The following is a 24622-nucleotide window of genomic DNA, read 5'->3' as shown; positions in this document are numbered from 1 at the left end:
CAAGCTCTTATACGCCGTCTTTTCCCTAAAAGAAAAAAAAACAATACTCATGGTGTAGAAGCAAAACCATTGCACGTGTGCAACACAGGATGCTGACTGTAAGGAACCGATGGGGCTGAACGCACCCAGAGTGCTATTCTGGGGCAGGGCAAACACAGATTGTGAGTCAATTGCAACCTCAAAGGTACGATTCGAAGAAACATTTGAAACTGCAGAGCTGAAGGGAAACGATGTCGAAAGGAAATATAATCCATTAACCCCACTGATGGAAAACACAGTCCGTGAGTAATGAACAGAAGTGCGACGCGTCAAACTTCATGCACCCATTCCACAACTACAGATACATGGAGTCAGCAGCTGGTCACGAAGCGGCGTGCCCAGCGCTATGCCAGAGCTCACTCCGCTCAGCAAAGTGAGGCCGGCGTTCAGGCATGAGGCTGGCGGTCTGAAACCGGCCACGAGGACAGCACTCCCATCACAAACATCGGCAAAGACTACAAACAAGGTTTGTCTCCCAGCGTCAACTGTTAAGCATTTACCATTTTTAATCCTGAAGTTCCCACCATCTGAGACTAGTGTCATAAAACTTTTGATGATGTGCACATCTTAAGCCGATGAGGAGACAGTTAAGTATCTGAATCTCCTATGCTAATTTCTGATGCTAACAAGAATTAGTGTACATTTTTGAAACATGTTTACAACGGCCTTAAATGAGTGCTAAGGGTTCCCACATTCATGATCCTATCCGCCCCTCTACACAAGAACCATTTGAGGAAGGTACTATTAATTCAGATTTTACAGGGAATGAAATAAATACAGGCTCATCAAAGTTAAATAAAATGTTCAAGACTTTTTCTTGACCAGTTGACATTACTGTATCGCTAAGTCAAAAACATACTTAGACGATTCTTTATGCCTCGACCTTGGAAGCAGGAATAATTGAACTCAAGTTGAAAAGCAGCTCTCTATTATTGTGAATAAAAAAATAATTCAAAGAGTTTTAGATTCCATTTGTTTAAGCATAAGAGAAGACATCCTCATAGTAACAGATTTGATGAGATTCAATCCTCCCAAAATCTTTAGGACATATATCTTGACCTTATATAATACAGCTAATCAAGCTTCATCTTGGATATACTTGGGTGTTTTAACTTGTTTTATTATTATTACTTTAAGTGTTATTTATTTAAGTAATCTCTACACCCAGTGTGGGGCTCAAACCCACGACCTTGAGATCAAGAGTCACATGCTCTTCTGACTGAGCCAGCCAGGTGCCCCTATCTGGGCCTTTTTAGAAATAAATATATTTAGTATGATGAATTGAAGAAATACATTTGTCATGCATGGAAAAAGTTTAATAAACTCAAGTTTCATTTTAGTTACAGGCCAACCAAGCATTATAAGATACGAAAAGCTCAACATTTTTACCGAATTTTTTCTCATTTTCTTTGCTTTCCTTGGGGCAAAGTTTAACTCAACCAGTTCTCTATTGAGCATAATGAGATATGCTTCTGCATTGATGAAAGTTTATACATGATTTTGTGAATCTCTATTACTACTATCAAAAAATATTACTGGACTCTGAAAAATGTCAAGTGACCCACAGCGTGATCACAATATGGTATACTGTCCTCCAAAATGTCATCTTCAGAAAGTTGAGAATTTACATATGTGTACGTGCACGCGTGCGTGCGCGCACACACACACACACACACACACACACACACACACATGCACACACCCCACCTCTAAGGATCTTAATCTGAAGTTTGCACAGTCCAAATGATGTTTTGTTAGATCAAACAAAAAATTTTTTAAAGTTGTGGCTTATTAAATTTCAATAGAGGATTCAGAAAGCTTAAAAGACTAAACATAGGAGATTTAAAAAATTAAATAAAAGTCTCATCTAGAAGGAAAACAAGTAATTTTCAGAACTAAATGTTTAATATCTTAAAATTTTCAGAAGCTAAAATAATCAATTTTCATTATCTGTAAGAAGATAATTCTAGATTTAAAGGGAATTTAATATAGCTGTGTGTGTGTGTGAGAGAGAGAGAGAGAGAGAAAGAAAGAGAGAGAGAGAGAGAGAGAGAGAGAGGGAGGGAGGGAGGGGGAGAGAGAGAGAGAGAGAGAGAGGTTTTTACATGCGTGTAGGTGTGTGTATAGATTCCCTAAAATAAACTGTGAAGCTTTGGTGTTGGGAAGGATATTTAACATTCAAACAAGATTAGACTAATAATTATTTTTGTTAAATAAATGAAACATTTACTATGTGCTGGGCCCCACTAGGCACTGGAGAACACCCCACAAGGTTTCTACTCACATCGACCTGAGATTCTGGTAGACCATAGAAGTTCTTTAAAATCCATGTCTTCATTTAATATTTACAACTATAAAATTCTACCAATAAATTAAGAAAGCATATTTGATACACAGGCTTGCAGATGTGCAAATAAATACACAAGAATTCCATCACTCCCACGGGAGAGGTCTGGAACATAGCATGTGGTTCCACAAACAGACTGACCTATCAAGATATATACACACGAACAGATCCTGGACAGGAGATAGGGCCAATTTTCCCAAGAGCAAATTATCAAGAAATAGGAACTATTTTTCTTTCATGTTGATAACCCAGCCTCAAGTTTTTTCAGATGAGACATAATATGCCCTGTGTGCCAATTTACAGTTGGACGATTATAAAATACTCTCTTTCCAATTCGTTTTCTTACTAAACGTTATCTTCGGATTCGATTCCTTATTCCAAAATGTACTTTTTAATGTTATAGGGTTTATGAATCTTGCATAAAAACATCTTTAAACCCAAATACACTTGTCTGACTTGTAAGCTACACAGTGCTGGGGAAAAGAGGCAACATGTGCCTTCAGTGGGACGTTAGGTGAGGCTTGGGAGAATTAGCAGCTCGGAAGGGGTGATGCAATTTGATTATATGGATGTGACTCATTCTTTCACCATGCAGTGTGATCTCTGGAATTGCTATCTGGAAGCAAATGTGTGAGGTAAATACTCTTAAAAAAAAAAACAAATACTCGCTCATCCTAATTTCTTCATCCTGGATAACCACTAAATATAAGGCACAGCCTGAAAGATCACTGAAATGCTAGTTTTTCTCCATTAGTGATAAATACGCATTAAACATGTGGCCTGCAATATGAAAAATGAGTTATAAGATTAATTCAAAAGTTTACAGGAGGACACACACTATCAAGTGTATACGAATCTCTGTCCTGTGTAATTAACTTCGTTTTAATGAGACCAATATGTGGTAAATGTGTGCTATGTGCAGCCACCGGAGTAAGTACTGGGGTCACAGAGAACATCTGTGATTCCTGACCAGAAGCCACTATGAGACAGAAAAATATGGCGGAGCGTTCCCAAAGTTTCGTTCTCTACATTTCAGGAAGAGAATCCTTGACCAATTTTGTACTGGACGGGTGGCTACCTTTACAGAGATCACTTTTTCTAGCTTTCCTTGTAGCTGAGTTATGGGCGAGAGCATGAGAACAGGGTGAAGCTCCATGCTTTCTCAGACCTCATCTTGCCCCCCCCCCCAAAAGGATGGACCTCCAACATGGCAGTGGCCCGGCTTCAACTCTGAGTGTGGTGATCCTCCTCGGGTGGCCCTAGAGCAACAAGATGGAAGAAACCTAGGTGCCTGAACAACCAGACGGACAGCATAGCCCCTCTCACCTCAAGGATATGAAGGCCAAGAGGAATAAACATATATCTTATTCTAACCATAATGCTGTGAGGGCTTTTACACAACTGGGCGGATCCCTAATGCGGTAAATACGCGATTGACGATTGTACGCCAGACGCTCCCCGACAGCCTTGCTTCTCAATATGTTCCATTTCTGGGAAGAGCAACTCCATTATTCTACTTGTTCAGGCCACAAGTCTGGAATCCTCAACTCCTGTCTTATCTGGTATACCATTTCCAGTCCAATCCATTAATAAATAGTACTGGCTGAACTTCCGACCACAGTTCTCCAACTTGACCATTTTTTACCACCTTCACTTTCACGGTCTCAGTCGAAGTCAGCATGAACCCTTCCTGACTGCTTCTACAGTTGCCCAACTGATATCCCTGCTTCCCTCCCTGCTACCACAGAATTTCTGTGCCCGCAAGGAAGCCATACATTAGAGGGTGGTGCACTTCAGCTCAAATTCTCCTGGGTATTCCCATCTTGATTACAAGCTGATAATCATAAAAGTCCTTAACACGGACTCCAAGCCCATTTGGAGCTCTGTGATATCAACGATTTCCTTACCCGACTCCCCACCCCACCCCATAATCAATCACTCCACTCCAGCCACGCTGGTTTCCATTACTGTTCCTCGAACACGTCAACCACAACCCATCTCAGGTCTTTGCACATTTGTATTCCCTTGGCCGAAATGGTCTTCCTCTGGATATCAGCGTGGAACACTGTCATCTGCTCATTTCTCTGCTTCTGCTCAACATTCAGCTCAAAGAGGACGTCTTCTACTACTGTGTATAACATCACAATTCCGTCCCCGTCCCGCATGTCATTCTCTACCTCCTTACCACGCTTTGGCTTTCACAGCACTTATCACCAACCTATTACACACACACACACACACACACACACACACACACACACTCACACACACATTATAAATGTTTGTTTGTTTCATATCTTCTCAATGAGGCAATAAACACAACGTGAACAGACATTTTGTATCCTTTGGTCTCTACTATAACCCAAACACTCAGAATAATCGAACAATGCCTGGCACATAGCATATGCAAAGTACATTTTTTTCTAATATAATTTATTGTCAAATTGGTAACACTGTGTGTAAAGTGTGCTCTTGGTTTTTGGGGTAGATTCTCATGGTTCATCACTTACACACAACACCCAGTGCTCATCCCAACAAGTGCCCTCCTCAATGCCCATCACCCATTTAGCCCATCCCCCCCACATACCCCCATCAACCCTCAGTTTGTTCTCTGTATTTAAGAGGCTCTTGTGGTTTGCCTCCCTCCCTCTCTGTTTGTAACTATTTTTTCCCCTTCCAAAGGATACAGGAGTGCAAAATAAGCATTTCTTAATAAATTACATGAATGAACGAAACACAGTGTGACCAGAGGGCTCATAGAGAGGGACACAAAGGATATTACGGCAACCTCATAGAAGAGAACCCAGCCTAGTAGGGAAGGGTCAGAGACGGCTTCTTAGCAGAACCACCTCGTACAGTGCCTCTAAAGAGTGGTGATGTCTTAGTGTGTGTATCCCAAGCAGAGAAAACATCTATAGGGTCACAGAGACAAGAGAACATTCGAGGAAGTTGAACCAAAGCCACGGAGTGGTGAGTACAGAATCGAGTAGGGAAGCAGGGGCAGATCAGTGAGTGATGGCTACCCCGAGACACGGGACTTGATGCTTGACATATTTATTATTTGACAAATGAGAAAAGGATGATTTTTAAGTTTGAGAATTCCCCTAGGCTTACTTAGCTAGTTACGTGGCAAAACCAAGATTCAAGTCCCTATCTGCCAAGTTCCAGAACCCAGCTCTCTTTATTTCACTGCAGAGTCTGCTATCCTAAGGAGTTTGGAATTTATCATGGAAAAGCCCTGGAAAATGCAAGCAAGGAGATGGCATGAACTCATTGGGCTTTCAGGAAGGTTTTGTTCATGGTAGTGCAGAGAATGTATCAAAGCGGAAGAAGTCCAGGGACAGCAAGATCTGTAGGAATTGGTGGGAAAATTCAGGCAAGAAGTTCCGAAGACCTGAAACAAAGCGGTAACTGACAGCGGTAAGGACCTGAGGGTAAGCAGACATGGGGCCTGGAATAACCCCCAAGGCTCCAGTGTGGGCCAGGGTTGCAGGAGAAATGGGGTGTTGCCCAGGAAGTTGGGAAATGCAGTCAGGTGCAGAGACAGTTACTCTAAGCACTTCAAGCTGGTCACAGAGCCACTTAATGGATGGACCTGGAGGAAACTCCCAAGATTAATGGCTCAGTCCAGCGGCCATGCCTCCACAAGACAACTAAACTAAATGGCCAAAGCTTATAATATGAAGCACACAAAGACAAAAGGCAGAAACCTAACTCAGCAGTCTATTTAAGTAAAAAACAAACAAACTCTCCACGCTTTGTGAGAACAGGAAACAGAATGCACTGTTGTAGAAAATACTAACCTAGAACTTGCATAAAAAAACAAATTCTAAAATTAAGTTCTCATTCCAAATAACATCATATGTGTGCTCAGTTGGAGTCAGCCTTTTATCCTCTAACGTTACTGATGTGCTAAGATCTGCCTTTGGGAGAAGAAACCAGAAACTTGACTTCCCAAGAAAAATCAATGAAAGCAGCAAGTTGTTTGTTTGTTTTCTAAACTTCTCCCAAGACAATACTCATGAGGATGGTGGTAAGATACCAAACACAAGCATATGCACCTGCAAACGAGAATGCTCTTTGCAAAACACATCACAAGAGAATTACATGCACATGTCAAACATTTACTTAGAGGTAAGAATTTATAAAGAGACATCCAAAAGACAGCTGCCAATTTCGGTTTCCACATGCATTGAGGGGACCACTCTGCGACCATGTGTAAAATGACATATTCTCTTTTTTCATTTGAAACCATCTATGATGTTAGATGCATTACTGCTCTGAACCTTCCAAATATAAAATGCTACATTTTCTAGAATTCTTTTAAGTAAGAAATAAGCACAATATAAAACCACTTTCTTCTCTAAAAATGCTGATTGGATTCAAAGGATATTTGATTCCTTTATTCCTTAGAGCTGTAATTAAAATTACAAAAAAAAAAAAAAATCAGCACCCTACTACACGAATTCAGGATAATCACTGGGGAACCCAATTAAATTCCCAAATCTTAAACATTAAAAAGTGTCCAAACAGAACCCACAAAATGCATCAAGGATACCTTTCAAACTGTGAAATGCAATGTAATTAACAGAATAATAAGCACTTCAACGCAACTGACTTGCCCACTGTTAATCAGTATTGGCTATTTACTCTAGATTTAAATGTCCGCCTTAAAAGAAACTTTTGCTTCTAACTTACCAGGACTCTACTTAAAAGGCTTTTGTTACAAACTTCCAGTTATAAAAGAAACAAGTCCCGCAGATATAACATACAGCATGGGGACGACAGTTAATAACACTGGATGGCATAATTGAAAGTTGCTAAGACAATAAATCTTAAAAGTTCTCATCACAAGAAACAAAATGTAACCATGTGCAGTGATGGATGCTACCAGACTTACTGTGGTCATCATTTCACAATAGCACAAATATCAAATCCTTATGTCATACACCTAAAACGAACACTATACGACAATAAACAAAACTTACGTCAACTGTACTACAATAAACCAAAATAAATAAAAATGAAAGATATTTGTTTTGTAACATGATCCTTCGTGTGTGCTATTTAGGGGTGGGTGAGTCAATATCTGATATTTTAAACCTTAAACTAATCCAGTGTGTTTTCTGGAACAAGCATCTAGTTGGTCATATTTGTCTTCAGGTCACATGGCTTAAGGTGGTGGTTCTCAAACTTAGTTTCAGAACCTCTTGATACTAACAAAACTCACTGAAAAGTTCAAAAAGATTTTGCTTCTTTGGGCTGTATCTATTGATGTTTATTCCATTAGACCTTAATACAGGAAATTTTTTGACACATGTATTCACTTGAAAATAAAAAACTTACCACATGTAAAAAATGCATTTTTATAAAATTAACTATATTTTAAAAATGAAAATGTTACTAACAAGCATGCCATTGTTTTACACTTTTTGGAAATCCAATTGATGAAGAGGGCCGCATCCTCTGCTTTGGCATCCTACCTTCTAGAAAATTCTACCGTACACCCATGACCAACAAATAACGTGTTCCCATTACAAGACGTTAAGCTTTGACCTCAAAGAGCCCCTACAAGTTTCCCCAGACCAGACTTCGAGAACCGCTCCTTCAAAAAAATTAGCGGGATTATACTGGAAGGAATTTTTAGCTGGCTGCAAAGATTTTACATTAAAGAATGTTAAAGTATTTACGAATACCCCTATGTACGACATCTGTAAAATTACAAAATTCACCCATTTAATTAATCTGTGGCAGGTACAACGAACACTCTAACCACAAGAGAACTTCCGCCAGTCTTCTCTCTCTGCCCTGTTTTATTAACAGAAGACTTTCACGTCCACATTCAGACCTCTCACCTGGGCTGTCACACAGGTGTCACCCATGTGGTCTCTCCAAGGGAACCTGAGCTTCACACTGCCAGGAAGGGGCTCCTCATGGCACTTCTTCACCATGAACTCCTCACCCTTCTTCCCATCTCAGAACACAGCACCACCACTCACCCAGCCTCTTCAATCAACAGCCTAAGCGTCCCCCAGTTTATCTCTTTCACCCTCATCTAACATCTCTGAGCTGCCCAAATTCACCAGCCGTCCCTCACGCCCCGTGCCATCATCCCAGCCCAAGCCAGCATTCCACTTTGCTTGGACTACTGCCCTCTACAACCTCCCAACAGGACCCCCTGTGGACCCCACCACTCCAAGTACGGTTCGCCACCCTCAATTATTAGCGGTATCCGTTTTTCTACTCGTAAAACCTGAGTCTTCTCATGCCCCATCTCAGCCTAAACTCCAATGCTCTCTAAATGTCTTGGAATAAAACTGAACCGCCTCCAGCATCCTGCAAGTGACCTTGCCAACCTCAAATCCTGACACTGGCTTCTTTTTCTTTACCACGCCAAGCCTTCCCCACCTCATCACTTTTCTACTTATAGGTGCCCTCATCTGGAACCTCTATCCACACTTTTGTGTGTCTGGCTCCTCCTTGGCATTCAGGTCTCAGCTCAAATCATACCCTCTCAGCAAAGTCCTCCCTGACCCACCTGATCATTGCCAGACCCACCTATGAGTCTCTCTTCTATCACCCTGTTTTATCAATTTAGTCACAGCCCTGGTAATTATCCAGAAGTATCGTGCTTACTTTCGTGAATGTTCTTTGTCCTTTTCCCCTACCACCATCGCCAGGATGCAGGGTCTGGAAGACACGGACTGTGTATGTCTTGTTCACTATCCTACCTCAGTGTCCACTGAGACACGGTCAGCACTGGGAAAGCATTTGTAGGAATTGAACAGCAGGCACGAATAAATATTCAGATGAATCGATAGGTGAATCATAATAAAGAAACTGTACTGCCAAAAGAATTTCATTAAATACTTTCTTTGCGGTTCTCAATTGTCGAGCGATTTACCAGGAATTTCATGTACTCATGGACGACACTCAGTCAAATCCACACTCTGCTTTATGACTCCAACACCTTTCCTACTTTTGTAGAAACTCGCCATATGGAGGGAAGAAGAGAATGGTAGTTGAGCGACGCCTGCTATGTATATATGGAACCTAATTCTGAACACGAAGAAAAATCTGCTGAAACACTCTTCCTATTATTTCATGTGACTTTGACCTCTAGAATTGATGTGAGAAATAAAAACTTAAATTCACAGGATTAATGAAAAGAAACGTCAAGACTTTCCATAGAAGTTATCTTAATTTTAAGAAAATGGCATGAAAATTGTTCTAAAAAACCTATAAATTAAGTATTTTTCTTTGCAGACTGAGTTTTAAATCACTGGGGAGCCTTATCATCAATACTTACGATTATTGTTGTTACTCTATTTTCCTTATAAATTTGAATTTAACCACTGACAGAATCCTATAGATTATAGTAACAACCCCATCATCTCCTAAAATATAATGTGAACTCTGGGAAGCAATCGTTTCATGTAAATTCATATACACACATGGGCACAACAGGCTGAGTCAATAAAAATCTTTGCACTGGAAATATTGGAGCAAATTATACAAATCTTTAAAAAAATGACTTCAATTTAGAACATTGGGGACACCATAAATACATAGTAAGAATATTGCTGAAGGTATTAAATATTCTAAAACAGTATAAAACACAATAAAAGAATAATATAAAATGATGCTCTGTAAAAACAAGTTAAATATAAAATATGATACTGAATTATAATCTTCTAATCACATAAATTAAAAAAAATTGATGAGTATGTAAATGGCTTTCCGTTAAAAGTTATTATAATGGGCTATTAATTAAACTCTAATGGAAACAAATACCCCCACTTTTTGCCAGTGGGAAATAAGTGATTTTTTTTTTAATTTTTTTTTAACGTTTTATTTATTTTTGAGAGAGAGAGAGACAGAGCATGAACGGGGGAGGGGCAGAGAGAGAGGGAGACACAGAATCAGAAGCAGTCTCCAGGCTCTGAGCCATCAGCAAAGAACCGGATGCAGGGGCTCGAACACACAAACCGCGAGATTGTGACCCGAGCTGAAGTCGACGCTTAACTGACTGAGCCACCCAGGAGCCCCAATAAGTGATATTTTAAAGAAGCATGATCAGTTCCTGAAGGAAAATTTTAAGCACACTGACTGTTAATTATGATTTCGTGAAAAGTTTTAGCTTTCCTCTGTAAATACACCATTGCATATTGGTATTGGTGACATGGGAAACCACCTTTCATAATACTTTGGCCACCTTCACCAGATGATTTTTCTAGTACAGCTTTGCTATTGATAAATGAACAGAGTAACTTAATCGGCTTTGATAATGAAAAGTATACAAAGTAACCTAAGTGTTCTTGTTAAGTTACATAAAATTGCACGTAGTAAATAGTAAATACTCTGTCTTGTTTTAAAATCATTTGCTTCCATATATTCCTTTGAATAACTAAAAGGTGGTTTCATTATACACAAAAACAACCAGCTTTGGTGAAGTTGGGCAAATAATGCAGAAAAAATGACATTACATAAATCAGTAACATAAATAGAGTCAATAATTTCTTGATATTTTAAATATGCATAAAATGTGAATTTTCAGGAATTAATTTTAATACCATCTTAAACCATCTATCATACTTTTATATCTCCGTGCACTACTTAAGAAGCTTTAGGGGCGCCTGGGTGGCTCAGTCCGTTAAGCGATGGACTTTGGCTCAGGTCATGATCTCACCATTCCTGAGTTCAAGCCCAGCATCGGGCTCTGAGCTGACAGCTCAGAGCCTGGAACCTGCTTCAGATTCTTTGTCTCCCTCTCTCTCTGCCCCTCCCCCGTTTGTGCGCGCGCTCTCTCTCTCTCTCTCTCTCTCTCTCTGTCTCAAAACTGAATAAAAGTTAAAAAAAAAAAAAGAAGCTTTAGCACAAAAACATTTTCATTTTCATCAGAAAGGAGTTTGCAGAAGGGCCTAGATATAAAGATCAGACTCAGACTTCAACCTTCCAAAGCTACAGTAGTTAATTTCAGATAACGTATGTGCTATCACAGGCTGCATTTCTCAAATGCGGAGTCATGGGAGAATTCCAATAAGGACTTCAGAGACCAATTCCAATTGGTCCTTTGTCCTGGGGTGGGGGTGGGGGGCTGTTGCCATGGCAGTCACACCAGGCAGCTTCTTTGTGCTGGGAAGTAGCTCCTATCTGCCCAGCCCTTTGAGCACATGCCAACACAAATGCTAACCATTCAGGGATTTTTCATTAGAGGAATGGATATGAACAGCATTAGTCTATCCAGCCCCCCACAAAAATCATTCAAAAGCTTGTTGAAAGTCTCTGCAGAAATACATCTATGTGATTTTGAACTGAACCCACAACAACGTCAGAAGCCTGTTTAACGTTCAGCATGCAAGCCAGCCAACAGTTTCACATAATGATGGCCGAAGTAAGTTTTCCCTCATTAGCAGAAAATCAATGCCTTATCACACTACTGCCAAAAAGTTACTAATCTCTATTTTCTTCCCGTTTTTTTCAGCTACGCTGTTTTCATTTTTAATGTTCACTGAAAATATATTTTTAAACTTTAAAATTTGCCATTCTCTCAAAACTGCAGAATGGAGGGATGGATATTGCAGCAAAATGAACCAGCACAGAAATAAAACCTGTAACTGTTATGAACTAATTGTAAGAAAAAAATACTTATACCTTTTTAACATAACGTATGATCTCCTTTATCAATTTCAGTTTCTTTTTTTTTTTGCTTTTTTTAATAATGGCTTTCCAACTTTTTTGGTCTCAAAAAAAAAAAAAAAAAAAAACCACAAAAAACCAACCACAGCGATTTTCAAAGATTTTAGCTTTCAGGAGTCCTCAAAGGTAAGGAGCCACACTATTTCCCTCCTTAATGTAATAAATTCAATTCCACCATTAACAGTTTGTAATCAATTCCACCATTAACAGTTTGGAAAGAAAACAGAGGACATTAGTAGAACCACAATGTGATAAGGCTATTTTTACAAAATCACACAAAGATGTAGGTAGCCTAATGAGTATTAACGAACATTATCCTTCAAGGGTGCCTGGGTGGCTCAGCTGGTTAAGCATCCGAGTTCAGCTCAGGTCTCCGTCTCACGGTTTATGAGTATGAGCCCCGCATCGGGCTCTGTGCTGACAGCTCGGAGCCTGGAGCCGGCTTCGGATTCTGTGTCTCCCTCTCTCTCTGCCCCTCCCCCTGCTTGTGCTCTGTCTCTCTCTCTCCTTCAAAAATAAACAAACTTAAAAAAAGAACATCATCCTTCAGAATAAATTTTCAATAAATTATGTCCTTAAAACATCTTGTTAATTTTTCCTGACTTGTACAACAAATGTCATTACTTTACGATGGTGCATATATATTAGTAACAAAGGGAAAAGGTATCACTCCGCTTCATCACCTACCCCTGTTCGTCAAATCTGTCACTAAATGACTTGGAATTATTTCCAAATATAAAATATACCCTCACAGAAAAAAGACAAAAAAGAAAAAAAATAAGCATATACAAAAATATGTACTGTCCTCTAAGGACAATTTATAAAGAATTCTTCAAATACATTGTGGAAAAAGAACACAGAAGCAAAAATATATTGCCTTCCCAGCTTCCTGCTTTGAAAAGGACAACTCTCATTTAGATTATAAATGTGGATCTATTCCTTGACAGATAATTCCTCTTACACCAACTTAAGTACATGCCTTCATGGACAAAAATACCACCCTCCAGGATTTCTTACAAAGATACAAAAAGCACAAACCAAGAAGATTGATATATTTGACTACAGTAAAATTAGTAACTTCTGTTCATCAGCAGATTTCACAAACGGGTAAAAATTAAAGCTATAGACTGAGAAAGATACTTTGCAATGCATGTAATCGACAGGGATGAAAATCTGAACTAGGTAAAAGTAAATCAATCCAAAGGGAGAAATGGGAAGAAAACCAGAACAGACACTTCACAAAAGAACCACAGACAGCTCACGAACATATGAATAGATGCTCGGCCACATTAGTAACCTAGAGCAAAATAACTGGAAATAATCAGAATATAATCCTTAGCAGAAAGGACAAACAAATTGGGTTATAACAGCGCAACATCGAATGGAAGCAAAAAGAATGAAGTAACAGAAAAACTCGTGTGGTATTATTAGATTTCAATCATAGGGTACAAAAACACTTCAAAGTAACCACCACATTGCGTGTAGAGGCAAGTTTGTGAGAGGAAGCCTTCAGAGGGCCAGGTGCTCAAAGACTAGCTACTAGGACACTCATTCACAAACCCACAGACTGAGAATGTGGGAGTTTAGGGAAGGGACGGAGATGCCTTATGATTCAGCCACAGGGAATCCCTCCTCCACCCCCACGAACTTCCTCCAAGCAGGTGCCTTGGAGTCAAGGCTGCAATGCCTCCCAAGATGCTGTTCTTGCCACCCCATCAACCTGCTCCTTTCACTCCCGGAGCATGTTATCAGCAGCATATTGATTCCAAAGTCTTCCCTGGAACTGGCATTTCTTCTTTGCTCTTCAAGATTCATGAAGACTAATTCCCTTTTCAAGAGACAGCATTTTCAGTATCTAAAACATTATCCTCTCTTCCTAGACTCCCCATCTATATGTGAAACAATGTCTAAATGTATATGCATGTGTGTATACACACACACAATTTATATATATATAAAATATATATAAATATAAAAAAATGTTTTTATTTATATATTTTTATTTATATATATTTTATATATATAAAATATATATATATAAATTGTGTGTGTATACACACGCACATACACACTATATATACATATACTATATATATATATATATATATATATATACACACACATATATGTATGTATATGTATATATATATGTATATATATTGACCTGGACCTGGTCGAGCCTATCAAAGGCTTTTTTGAAGCTTGGCACTCCAAAATAAACATGATACCCCCATGCCATCTAAATATCTCGGTCCCTTGTCTTCACCGTTGACTCCATAAATGAAATAGAGTTTAATATTTTGCATTTAATACTTCCAGATTCTCTTGGCTTACGAGAACTTCTTATAAATAGACGTCTGCTTTGTTTTTTCTATAAGCAGGGCATAGGTTTGCTCTTTAACATTAACATTATAACCACGGTCCAGTGAAAGAACAGTAAAAAACTTTAAGTGCACGGGTATTTCAACTATTTTAAAGATAGCTTTCAGAGGAACGAGAAAAACTCATAAGGCCAAAAGGCGACCCCTGATTTTGGAGAACAAAACTGTCTGTTTCTCATGTTAAAGTTACTGGGAGAGTTCATTCATATGAAAACGCATTCAGTTCCCTCATACTCTCAGGTAGTGTTTTGAATGCCAAATGGCACGGTGAGGCTCATCATTAATGTTCAGTTTTCTAAAAAATCCCTCTTTGAATGTCAGCTTTCATACATCATTTAATTATATAAAGACAGCAAGAATGTTTCAGTGGGAAAGGGGAACAGTGCTTGAAGTATCATCAAGTTACGTGAGGTAACTTTGAAGGGTGGCCGGCAGGATGGTTCGTGTCCACACTGAAGCATCAGCAGTGTTAGACATCAGCCGAACACACAGACCTGGTTATCAACCCACGGAGAAAGCAGGTGACCCCATGACTTGGTCTTCAGAAGGAAAAAGCGCAATCTTGGTACAGTGAGAACGGAAAGGGGAGGCTAGCTCCTGAGTGTTGATGTCAACAGTCAAATATCACTTAGCATCCGTGTACAAAGGTCATATTAAAAGTGTGCAAAGAGCTTCTTTAAAAAGCCTGCGTGAAAAAAAAGATCAATGCTTTTCATTACATGCAGAAAAAATAGGTCCTTCAAGGTGCACGGCAAAGTTGAGTCACAAACAAGTAAGGACACAGAGGTGGACCAAGATTCAGCCAAGTCACAGCTGCTCTTTCAATAAGGAAGAGGAAACGGTAAGAGGAGAGGGCTGAATGGTCGAAGATCAATGCAGAGGTCAATAAGCAGTTCAATGTTCAAAGGGGGCAGAGAGGCCTAAGAGATATTCATAGAAACATCTGGGTTATTCTCTTCTGGAACTATTGTCATTCAAGTTCTAGCTTTCCTTGGAAATAATCAAACCATATATGTATTTTTTTACCCTATGGTTTAATGCTGTGCATCTTCTATGGGCTTTTCAAAGTGGGATAATAATACATAATACATAATAAATATGTCACACGAGTACTCCTAATCCGTCCTTGGAAAGTTAACATTGCCCAGTCATCACGCATGGGCGACGCCAGAGCAGATGGCCCAGGTTTGCACCTCAAAAGACTGACTGTAAGATCCTGGCCAATTCATTCAGCTGGCCTATCATCATGTCTTTTAGCTATTAACATGCAGATAATATAATACCTACTTCCTAAGGGGTACTATGAAGATTAAAATTTAATACCTATAAAAATGATTGAAGTACCTGGTGTTTATACGTAGTTGACAAAAAGCTATTATCATTAAAGAATGGATAATTTCATTAAAAAGTTTAACTTAAACCTCATAACCTCATAAAAGAATGGATAATTTCATTAAAAAGTTTAACTTAAATTAGCCAAGGCTCAAAGAACACTAAATACATAACTTGCTGCTTTTTAGAAAACAAAATATAATCTACCTGCTCCCACAATGAAATATCACAGAAAACATGCAAAACCAGTATCGCTAAGCAAATCAGCCACTTTGATGGATACAAATTCAACACTTTTCAATGTGAAAATATTCCATTAGGTTCACAGAAAAGATGTTTTAATCACATCACCATCAAAAGTCACTAAATCAGACTATGTTTTGTGTTGGATGATAGAAGGCTAAAATGTATCTTTATGATAAGAAAAGGCAAGGCAAGGCAAGAACGTAAGGACAGTTTCAAATTTCACATCATAATTAAGGCCAATGTCTGTTTAAGAAAATAAACTGTATTCAAGTACTTGATAAGACTCATTTACACAGTTGAAAACATAATTAAAATGTAAAGAGAGCCTTAGCAATGTAACCTACTTAAACTGATGTCTTCAGAAACGAACTCCAAACAATTCTGATCAAAACTTAAAATTGAAACTTCTCTAAGCCAGCAATTTTAAGTATCTGAAAGTCACACGACTCCTTTTGCTTGAAAATACATGATAATATATTTACACTACCCCCAGATGATTTTTCCCCAGTCATCCTAATTAGTGAAGTCTTACCATATGACTATTCTCTTTTGCTAAAACGATGAGAAATTCTGGCATTTAGGTGTGCAATCATACTTGGGACCCTGCCCAGCTAAAATAAAAATCACTTAAGGCACATGTTAAACCGCATTACACAAAGAAACTTCATTTAAGTAAAGAGAGACAGAGAAAATTGGAGTGATATTCCATGTAAACTCCCTGGGTGTTTTTCTGAATGTCTGGATAATAAGCAAGTTTGTGAATGATCTTGCATAGCCCACTCACCCATTGTTGCCATGGCATACTCTTTATAAATATTAATGTTTGCAGATGAAAAAAATCCATCTATACCAAGAACATTGCTATCTAAATTTTGAGAAGATTAAATACGCTGATAAAAAAACTAATTAAACAATGAAACATTTCTTCAATTAAAACTTATAAAAATTCAAATGATGTTTTCTTTTTTTAATTTGAAATTATTTTGACACAAGGATATTAGCACGAGATCAGCCAAAGTTACATGGAACTGGTTAGAATCACAGCTTGGGGACAGATCGGCCTCATTTTATAAGATTATCGTCATTTTACTGAGTTTAAACTGAAGTATATCAAGAGAATCACTGCAGAATCTGTGACTCTGAATATTTATATACTATTTAAAGCCCTGTTTTAAAAAAGATAATTAAGATAGCTCGCTATTTAGTCAATCCAGAGGTAAAAGGAAGATAAATAAAATTTATTAAAATTAGCTTGTAGCAATGGAGGAAAGATGAGTATCTTTACCTTTACCTAGGAAAGGCTGCCATCGGTATTTCTTCTTTATTTTGTCATAAATATGTTTGCGTGTATGGTTATGCGTGTGTGTGTGTGCACAAAATTTTCATTTTCCTATTTCATATCCCCTTATCATGTATCATAAGATGGACTGACTACATCTCAGTATTTAAGTATGAGTTGTGCAACATAGTATTTAAATTAGGGCATATCAAGGAGAAGAGTAAATATCACCCAAGGACTTTGTGCTCTTTTGGGGGGAACGTGCCAGTGGATTTTCAGTTATACTCAGAATCTTTACCTCACGGTAGGTGGAGCTATGACCTTGTTGCTGTCTTTATTTGGAGCTCAAGCATGGTTTGAGGAGATACACACAGAGGCAGAGTTGACAACGAGTGGACCTGGGATGGTGAATTCAATGTGTCAACTTGCTAGGTCATGATCACTGGATACTATTGGTCCAATATCATCCTAGACCCTTCTGGGAAGGAAGTTAAAGTTAGCACATAAATCCGTAGACTGTAAGCCACAGATGACCTTCCTAATGTTGGTGGGCTTCATCCAATCAGTTGAAGGCGTCAACAGAAAAAAGACTGACCTCCACTGAAGAAGGAATTCTGCCAGCAGTCGGCCTTCAGATTTGAATTGTAGCACCAACTCTTTCCTAGATCTCCAGCCTGCTCACCTTACTGTGTAGATTTGGGGTTTCCCAGTACCCACAGTTACATGATCCAATTCCTTAAAATAAATACCCACCCATCGATATCTATCTATCTACCTATCTATCTATCTACCTATCTATCCATCAGTATCTATCTATCTATCTACCTACCTACCTACCTATCTATTGGCTCTGTTTCTCTGGAGAACCAGAGAAACACAGTAAAGGGCTAACACATAGCCCTACAGTCAAAAGCTGGAGCTCTGAATCCAGACTACCGTGGTTCAATCCTAACTCTACTATAAGCTAGTTGGGAGACCCAGGCAAATTACTTAACCTCATTGGGCCTCTGTCTCTTCATCTATAAAGAAAAATAATAAATACTGCCCCTTACTTCATAGGATTGTTTTGAAGATTAAATAAATTTTATACATGGAGTGTGTTTGCAAAAGCATGCTCCGTATGTTGGGCATTGCTCTAAGCACTCAATAAACATCAACTGTGACTTCTAAGCTTCTTCTAACATAGCTAGTGGACTTGCAGTTAGTCTTAGAAAACAGAATAGTATGCATAAACAATATTTTTTTTTAGAAAAATTTGCATGGTTGTGCAGAAACCTATTTTCGTAAGAGATACTCAACATAAAGGCGAAGTGAACACACAGGTTTTCAAAATATCCATTTCTTGAATGGATTTTCAATAATTAGCATTTGCAAAAGGCTGAGGTAAGGTATTTACCTCGCTTTACCACAATAGGTGTGTTCTTACAAACGTGCCTGACAATGAATTAACTGAAAAATCAACTATGAAACCACTGATATACTGTAATCTAAGAAATGCTTTAACTTGGTTTGTAATTGTTAGCACTCCTTAACACATCCCTCTGTATTTATAGGTTACGCTCGGCCTCGATATATTTCTCGCCTCTTTCTCATCCATTTTGCTCACTACCCACATACGCTCTCGCCCTATAATTTCATCTCCTTCCCCTGCAATTGTCTGGCAAGTGAATACTGTTTGTGTTTTTGTTTACTGGCTCTTGCTTTTATCCAGAAGAAAGCCTAGCTGAACATTTATGTCTTTTTGGCCTGGGGAGAAACTTTAGAACACTGACACAAAAGCCGAACACTTCTAGAGAAAAAAAAAAAAAAAAAAGACAGAAACTATGAGTTAAAAGTTGAATGCCTAATATATGTCAAAAAAAGATTACAAAGGAAAATTAAAAGGTGAATGACATATGCAGGAAGAACATTTCTTATATACTGTCAGGTATTTGATGGAAATACTACTACTTACTGCTATTTTATAACATTTTACACTGTACCTTACACATTTTTTACTCAGACTGTTTCATGTTAACTTCATAACAATCTTGTAAAGACAGAAAAAGCAGGGCATTCCAATATCAGCATTAAGGACAATTTGGGCCAGATAATTCTTTGTTGTGGGCACCTGCCTGGCAAAGCGGAGTTCCTGGTTTTTACCCACAAGATGCCAGAAGCCTCTCCCCCCAACCCCGACCCGTCCCCATTGCAACTGTGACAACCAAAACTGTCCTGAGGCATTGCCAAATGTCCTGTGGAGGGACAGAATCACCACCAGTTGAGAACCACTGTCAGAAACAAGTAGTGCCTTTTTTTAAAATATAGAAATTAGGTTAAACTCAGAGAAGTGATGTCACTTGCCCAAATAACGCCCCTTCTCTCAACAACCTATAAACTTGACAATTCTAGGAGATTACCATGAATGCTTTGGTTAAAACACCAATCACCACCTGTAAATTGATTGTGATTTCTGTATGGCCACTCTGTGATCTTATAGGCACCTCTGAACTCACTTTCTCCTTGGCTGGTCTGGTCATGACCTCAGGCTTTTGTTCCCCCCCACCAGAAAGAAAACGTGGCATTATAAGCTCCAAGCTAGAAATGAACAATATGAAAATCTGTCTGGGCATAAAATAAATTTGTATGGTGCCTCCCTCAATTGTTTTTTTTTTTTTTTTCCAAAACGGTTTCTATCTTAATTTGCGCAACATCTATGGAACAATCTATCACTCTTATTAATTAGGCAGCTAACAGGCCATCTGACCGGTCTGATTTATCTCTTTCACACACATATAAAATGCTGAAAACACTCTCTTTTTATAGAAGCACAATAGCAGGAAACCCAGTCATATCCTGAAAATGAAAAGTAGAGTTGACACTTTGATTATCTGACCAAGAATACTTCCCGACGGTCCCAAGTTTCTCTGGAAGCATCGTGAGCTTGCTCAATGACCTGACAGTGTGCAGACTTACACAGCACAGTAAACAGCGTTTCCTTCCTTCACACTGTCACCCTTTCCCCAGGTCTAAAAAATATCCTCGACTCTCAGATGAATATTCTCAACACAAACCCTTTGTACAACTAGTCAACCAGTGTATTTAAGTCGTGTCCCGCCTCTTTTCAAACTGTTTCCCAACAACAAAAGAGGGAAACATGGAACCATCCCCTGTAATCCATGGCCTTCTATGTGTGGGCTGATTAAGACGAAAAGGGAATATTTGAATGTCAGAGGCTCAGGGTTACGAACCATACCTTCCATGACATACACCAGTGACCCCACGTCTCCTTCTTTGATGATGCAGCTGTCTTTGCCATATTCCACTGGGTACATACAATCCACAATCTCCTGGATCTGCGACAGCTCCAAGTTCTTCATAAAGTCATTGTCAAGGATAGCTTCCTTTATGAGATCCTTGGACCTAGGGAAAGAGAGGGAAGATTTATTGGCACATCTGACAAGCGTTTTCATAGTCTGTGAAGTTGAGCAGAGCCATAGAGTGTTCTGGCACACTACGATGCATTTTCTTGTTAGGAATCCAATCGTATTCTGAAAGACCTAGGAACAAAGTAATTCTGTGGCAGTAGGAAAGGCGCTGAGAAAATTTCCTTTAAATACACTATCATTTAATGCACATGTGACCAACCAATAAACAAACCAAAGTGTGAAATTCCATTTTGTTTCAGAATGTTCTTTAATCACGAAGATTGGGAGAAAGCCAGTAGATGAGCATTTTAAATTGAAGTTTGCAACTTAGTTTAAGAATAAATGCGAACTAGGGGCGCCCGGGGGGCTCAGTCGGTTAAGCATCCGACTTGTGCTCAGGTCGTGATCTCGCAGGGTCAGGGGTTCGAGCCCCGCGTCGGGCTCTGTGCTGACAGCTCAGAGCCTGGAGCCTGCTTCCGATTCTGTGTCCCCTCTCTCTCTGCCCCTCCTCTGCTCACACTGTCTCTTTCTCTCTCTCAAAAATAAATACACATTTAAAAGCGTTTTTAAAAATAAATGTGAACAAGAGACAATAAATCTTTTTAAAATTTTTTTATGTCACAAACACTCTTACCGCTATCTTTACATATTATAAAAGAACATTAGGATGTATTGTACTATATATAATTACAGTAAAAAATTATTTGTTTGCTTATTTGTATGTGATTCTTCCACTAGACTTTATGCTCCACGTGGATGGTGATCATTTTTACTTTTCTCTCTATGCCAAGTGTCAACACAATGTTAGTTACGGTACAGGTACTCGAGAGTAATATTTGGGTTAAAAAACTGGTAAGAATTGGACTAATTAGCCGTTTGAAACAACCGGTAGAAACGCGGTAGTTCCTCATCCATACTTAACATATTTTCAGAGAAAATCTCTTTCTTGAACCAGTTTAGAGTGAGGTGCCCAGGAAGATAAAACTCTACTGCACAACATGTTTTTAAACACGACATGATTTAGACATGGATTAAATAGGTAGTCAGCGGGGAAGATATTTTTACAAATCCTATCATTGGAATTCAAAGTGGTCACCCAGGAAAGTGTTGCCGAGCTTAACGATGGTGGTAATTTGAGTCTCTCTTGAATCCCTTACCAGGGATTGTGACAAAGCAACTAAAAATTTTAACAAAGAATGGTAACGGTATGGGGGAAATTCCTACACTATTTTTAGGTGAAAAAGCAGAAAACAGAATTGTTGTTAGACTAAGAGAATATTTTATGTGAGAACTTAGAGATAGGAGAATTTAGAGAATAAGGCAATTTAGAATAGAAGAAAACCAGGAGGTGTCACCTCACCTCCATCAGTATGGCCGCCATCAAAAAGGTAAGAGATAACAGAGGCTGCGAGGATGTAGAGGAAAGGGAGCCCTCGTGCACGGTCAGTGGGAATGGAAATTGGTGCAGCCACTATGGAAAGCAGAATGGAGGTTTCTTACAAGATTAAAAATAGACCTACCATATGATCCAGTGATTCCACTTCTGGGAATATAACCAAAAGAAACAAAAACACTAACTTTAAAAGATTATCTGCAGCCCATGTCCATAGCAGCATTATTTGCAATAGCCTGGACATGGTAACAACGGGAGCGTCTGCAGATGAATGAATGAAGAATACGCAGAACGTATACACGCGGGCGCTATGGAATATCATTCAGCCATAAAAGAGGAAATCCGACCATTTGTGACAACCGGAATGAACTGTGAAGCCATTATGTCAAGTGACATAAGTCATAGAAAAACAAAGTACTATATGACCTCACTTACGTGTGGAATCTAATTTAAGCGCGCGCACCCGCGGATGCGCGCGCACCCACGCATGCCAAACCGGATTTGCAGTTATCAGAGGTGGGGGACAGGAGAAGAAGGAATTGGAGGAAGGGTGTCAAAGGGCACAGAGTTGCCATTATACCTAAGTATGGGGACGGAATGGACAGCTTGATGACTACAGTGAACACTGCTGTATGACCCAGAGAGAAACTTGTTGGGGGAAATTTTTTTCATTCCTTTTTATTATATCCATAGGAAATGAGGGCTGTTAACTAAAGCCTACTGTGGTAATCATTTCACAATATATATAAATTAAACCACCATGTTGTGTACCTTAAACTTACATAGTGATGATGTCAATCATTTCTTAATAAAACTGGAAAAAAATTACCAACTCAGAAGAATTTTATGTGAAGACCGTAATATTACTTTTCAGGAAATGGTAGGTAAAAAAAGATGGTAACAGTATTAATTGCAGCAGCAGTAAAAAAAAAAGGGGGGTGGGGTGGGGAAAGGACATAACAGAGTATACACAGCAATGACCCGAAACAATTTTAGAAGGAAATAAACAAAATGTTGCCATTGGTTGCCTTTGGTGACAGAATTATGTTTTTCTTTCTACTTTTGTCTCTTTATAAAATTTTCTAGAATGGGGCATGCTTTTTCATATTGAAAAATCACTTTAAAGGCAGTTTATAAAAAGTCACTGTGCTATTTGGAGAAATAAAAATAATCTAATTTCATCCACTTCTCATTGAAACAATGACCTATTTTTTGGCATATTCTTTTATGTCTTTTATTGGCATATTCAATGTTACCCTTTGCAATAGATTCTTGTTCATGTGGCCTGCGTTTAAATACTAATGGTAGGGATTTTCACCTAATATAGAGACAGCCAGTTGTTAAGAACTTCAGAATAGACTATTCTAAAAGTAAGACTTTTGGGGCCCCTGGGTGGCTCAGTCGGTTAAGCGTCTGACTTCAGCCCAGGTCATGATCTCAATGTTCGTGGGTTCAAGCCCTGCTTCGGGCTCTGTGCTGACTGCTCAGAGCCTGGAGCCCGCTTCGGATTCTGTGTCTCCCTCTCTCTCTCTGCCCCTCCCCTGCTCACACTGTCTCTCTCTGTCTCTCAAAAATAAATAAACATTAAAACATTTTCAAGTGAGACTTTTACATCAGTCAGGCAGGGCTTTTCAGCCATTTATTCCAGCTTGCCAAAACTTTATGCAAAACTCTGTCCCCATCTGCGACTATCATGACATTTCCTTTCTTAATTATCTTCACCATCTCTGATGTCAGGAATGGCAGCAGCACCTTCAGAGTGACTCTTGAGATCTACTGTTCTAGGATCACATTTCCCAACACCAGGACCTAGTTGATGTTCAGGAAATTAATTTAATTAAATAGTTAAATAATCTCTTCACATAAAATGCCTTTATTTTCTTTGTTTGGGTCAGAGAGTGAGGTCATCAATAGGTCCTTATTTTCTAATATCGTAACTCCTGGAGGCTATCAATCCCAGAATTCCTACCTGGGGAGCCACTGATGGCATCTTATCCTTTCGGAAACATTAATAGTGCTCCATTAAAAATCTAAGCCCTAGAAATGCCACCAGCTTCGAAGGAGAGCCCTATTCTCCCCAAAATAATTATTTCAATCCAAGGATGGGTGAAGAAAGCATTTCTCTTTTCTCTTAAGTAGGACTATTACCCTGTTTTGTGAAGACTTCAGAAATAGTGAAACCCTGAGGTCTAATGCAATCTCTTAGAACGACCCAGATTTTCCAAATGTTGACCACAAAGTCAGGGGGGGAGGGGAACTTCAGGCTGCTGTTGCTTCTCAGATTTTTTTTGAAATGGAGGACATCCGATCTCAAGTCTCTGAAGAAACAAAAACTGGGGGTCGTCACGTATGTGTTTGTGTCACTTCAAAACACACTGAGAAATAGAGGACCTGTGTCCTACCTGTCCTTTCACACAATACCATCCAATAAAACACCTGTCCCTGAAACGTCACCAACAATCCATCTCATGCCTCTGTGTGGCGTAACCCGAAGATGTT

The 24622-nt window shown here is 39.0% G+C and overlaps 1 protein-coding gene across 3 annotated transcripts in view; it reads right to left on the bottom strand.

Moving 5' to 3' along the window:
• PRKG1 (protein kinase cGMP-dependent 1) overlaps positions 1–24622 on the bottom strand; it is a 1260290-nt gene that overhangs the window by 1069713 nt on the left and 165955 nt on the right. For 2 of the 3 annotated variants that reach the window (XM_078434117.2, XM_078434116.2), the window contains exon 2: positions 20559–20725. In XM_078434117.2, coding sequence (XP_078290243.1) covers positions 20559–20725 — 167 coding nt within the window. Of the gene's footprint in view, positions 1–20558; positions 20726–22250; positions 22489–24622 lie in introns of those variants that run through there. The other variant, XM_078434118.2, reaches the window with a different exon arrangement.

The sequence above is a fragment of the Panthera onca genome, chromosome D2, assembly GCF_046562875.1.
Source record: "Panthera onca isolate mPanOnc1 chromosome D2, mPanOnc1 haplotype 2, whole genome shotgun sequence".
Lineage (NCBI taxonomy): Eukaryota > Metazoa > Chordata > Mammalia > Carnivora > Felidae > Panthera > Panthera onca.
Note: the sequence above shows the minus strand (reverse complement) of the source record. Positions and strands in the feature narration are given on the sequence as shown.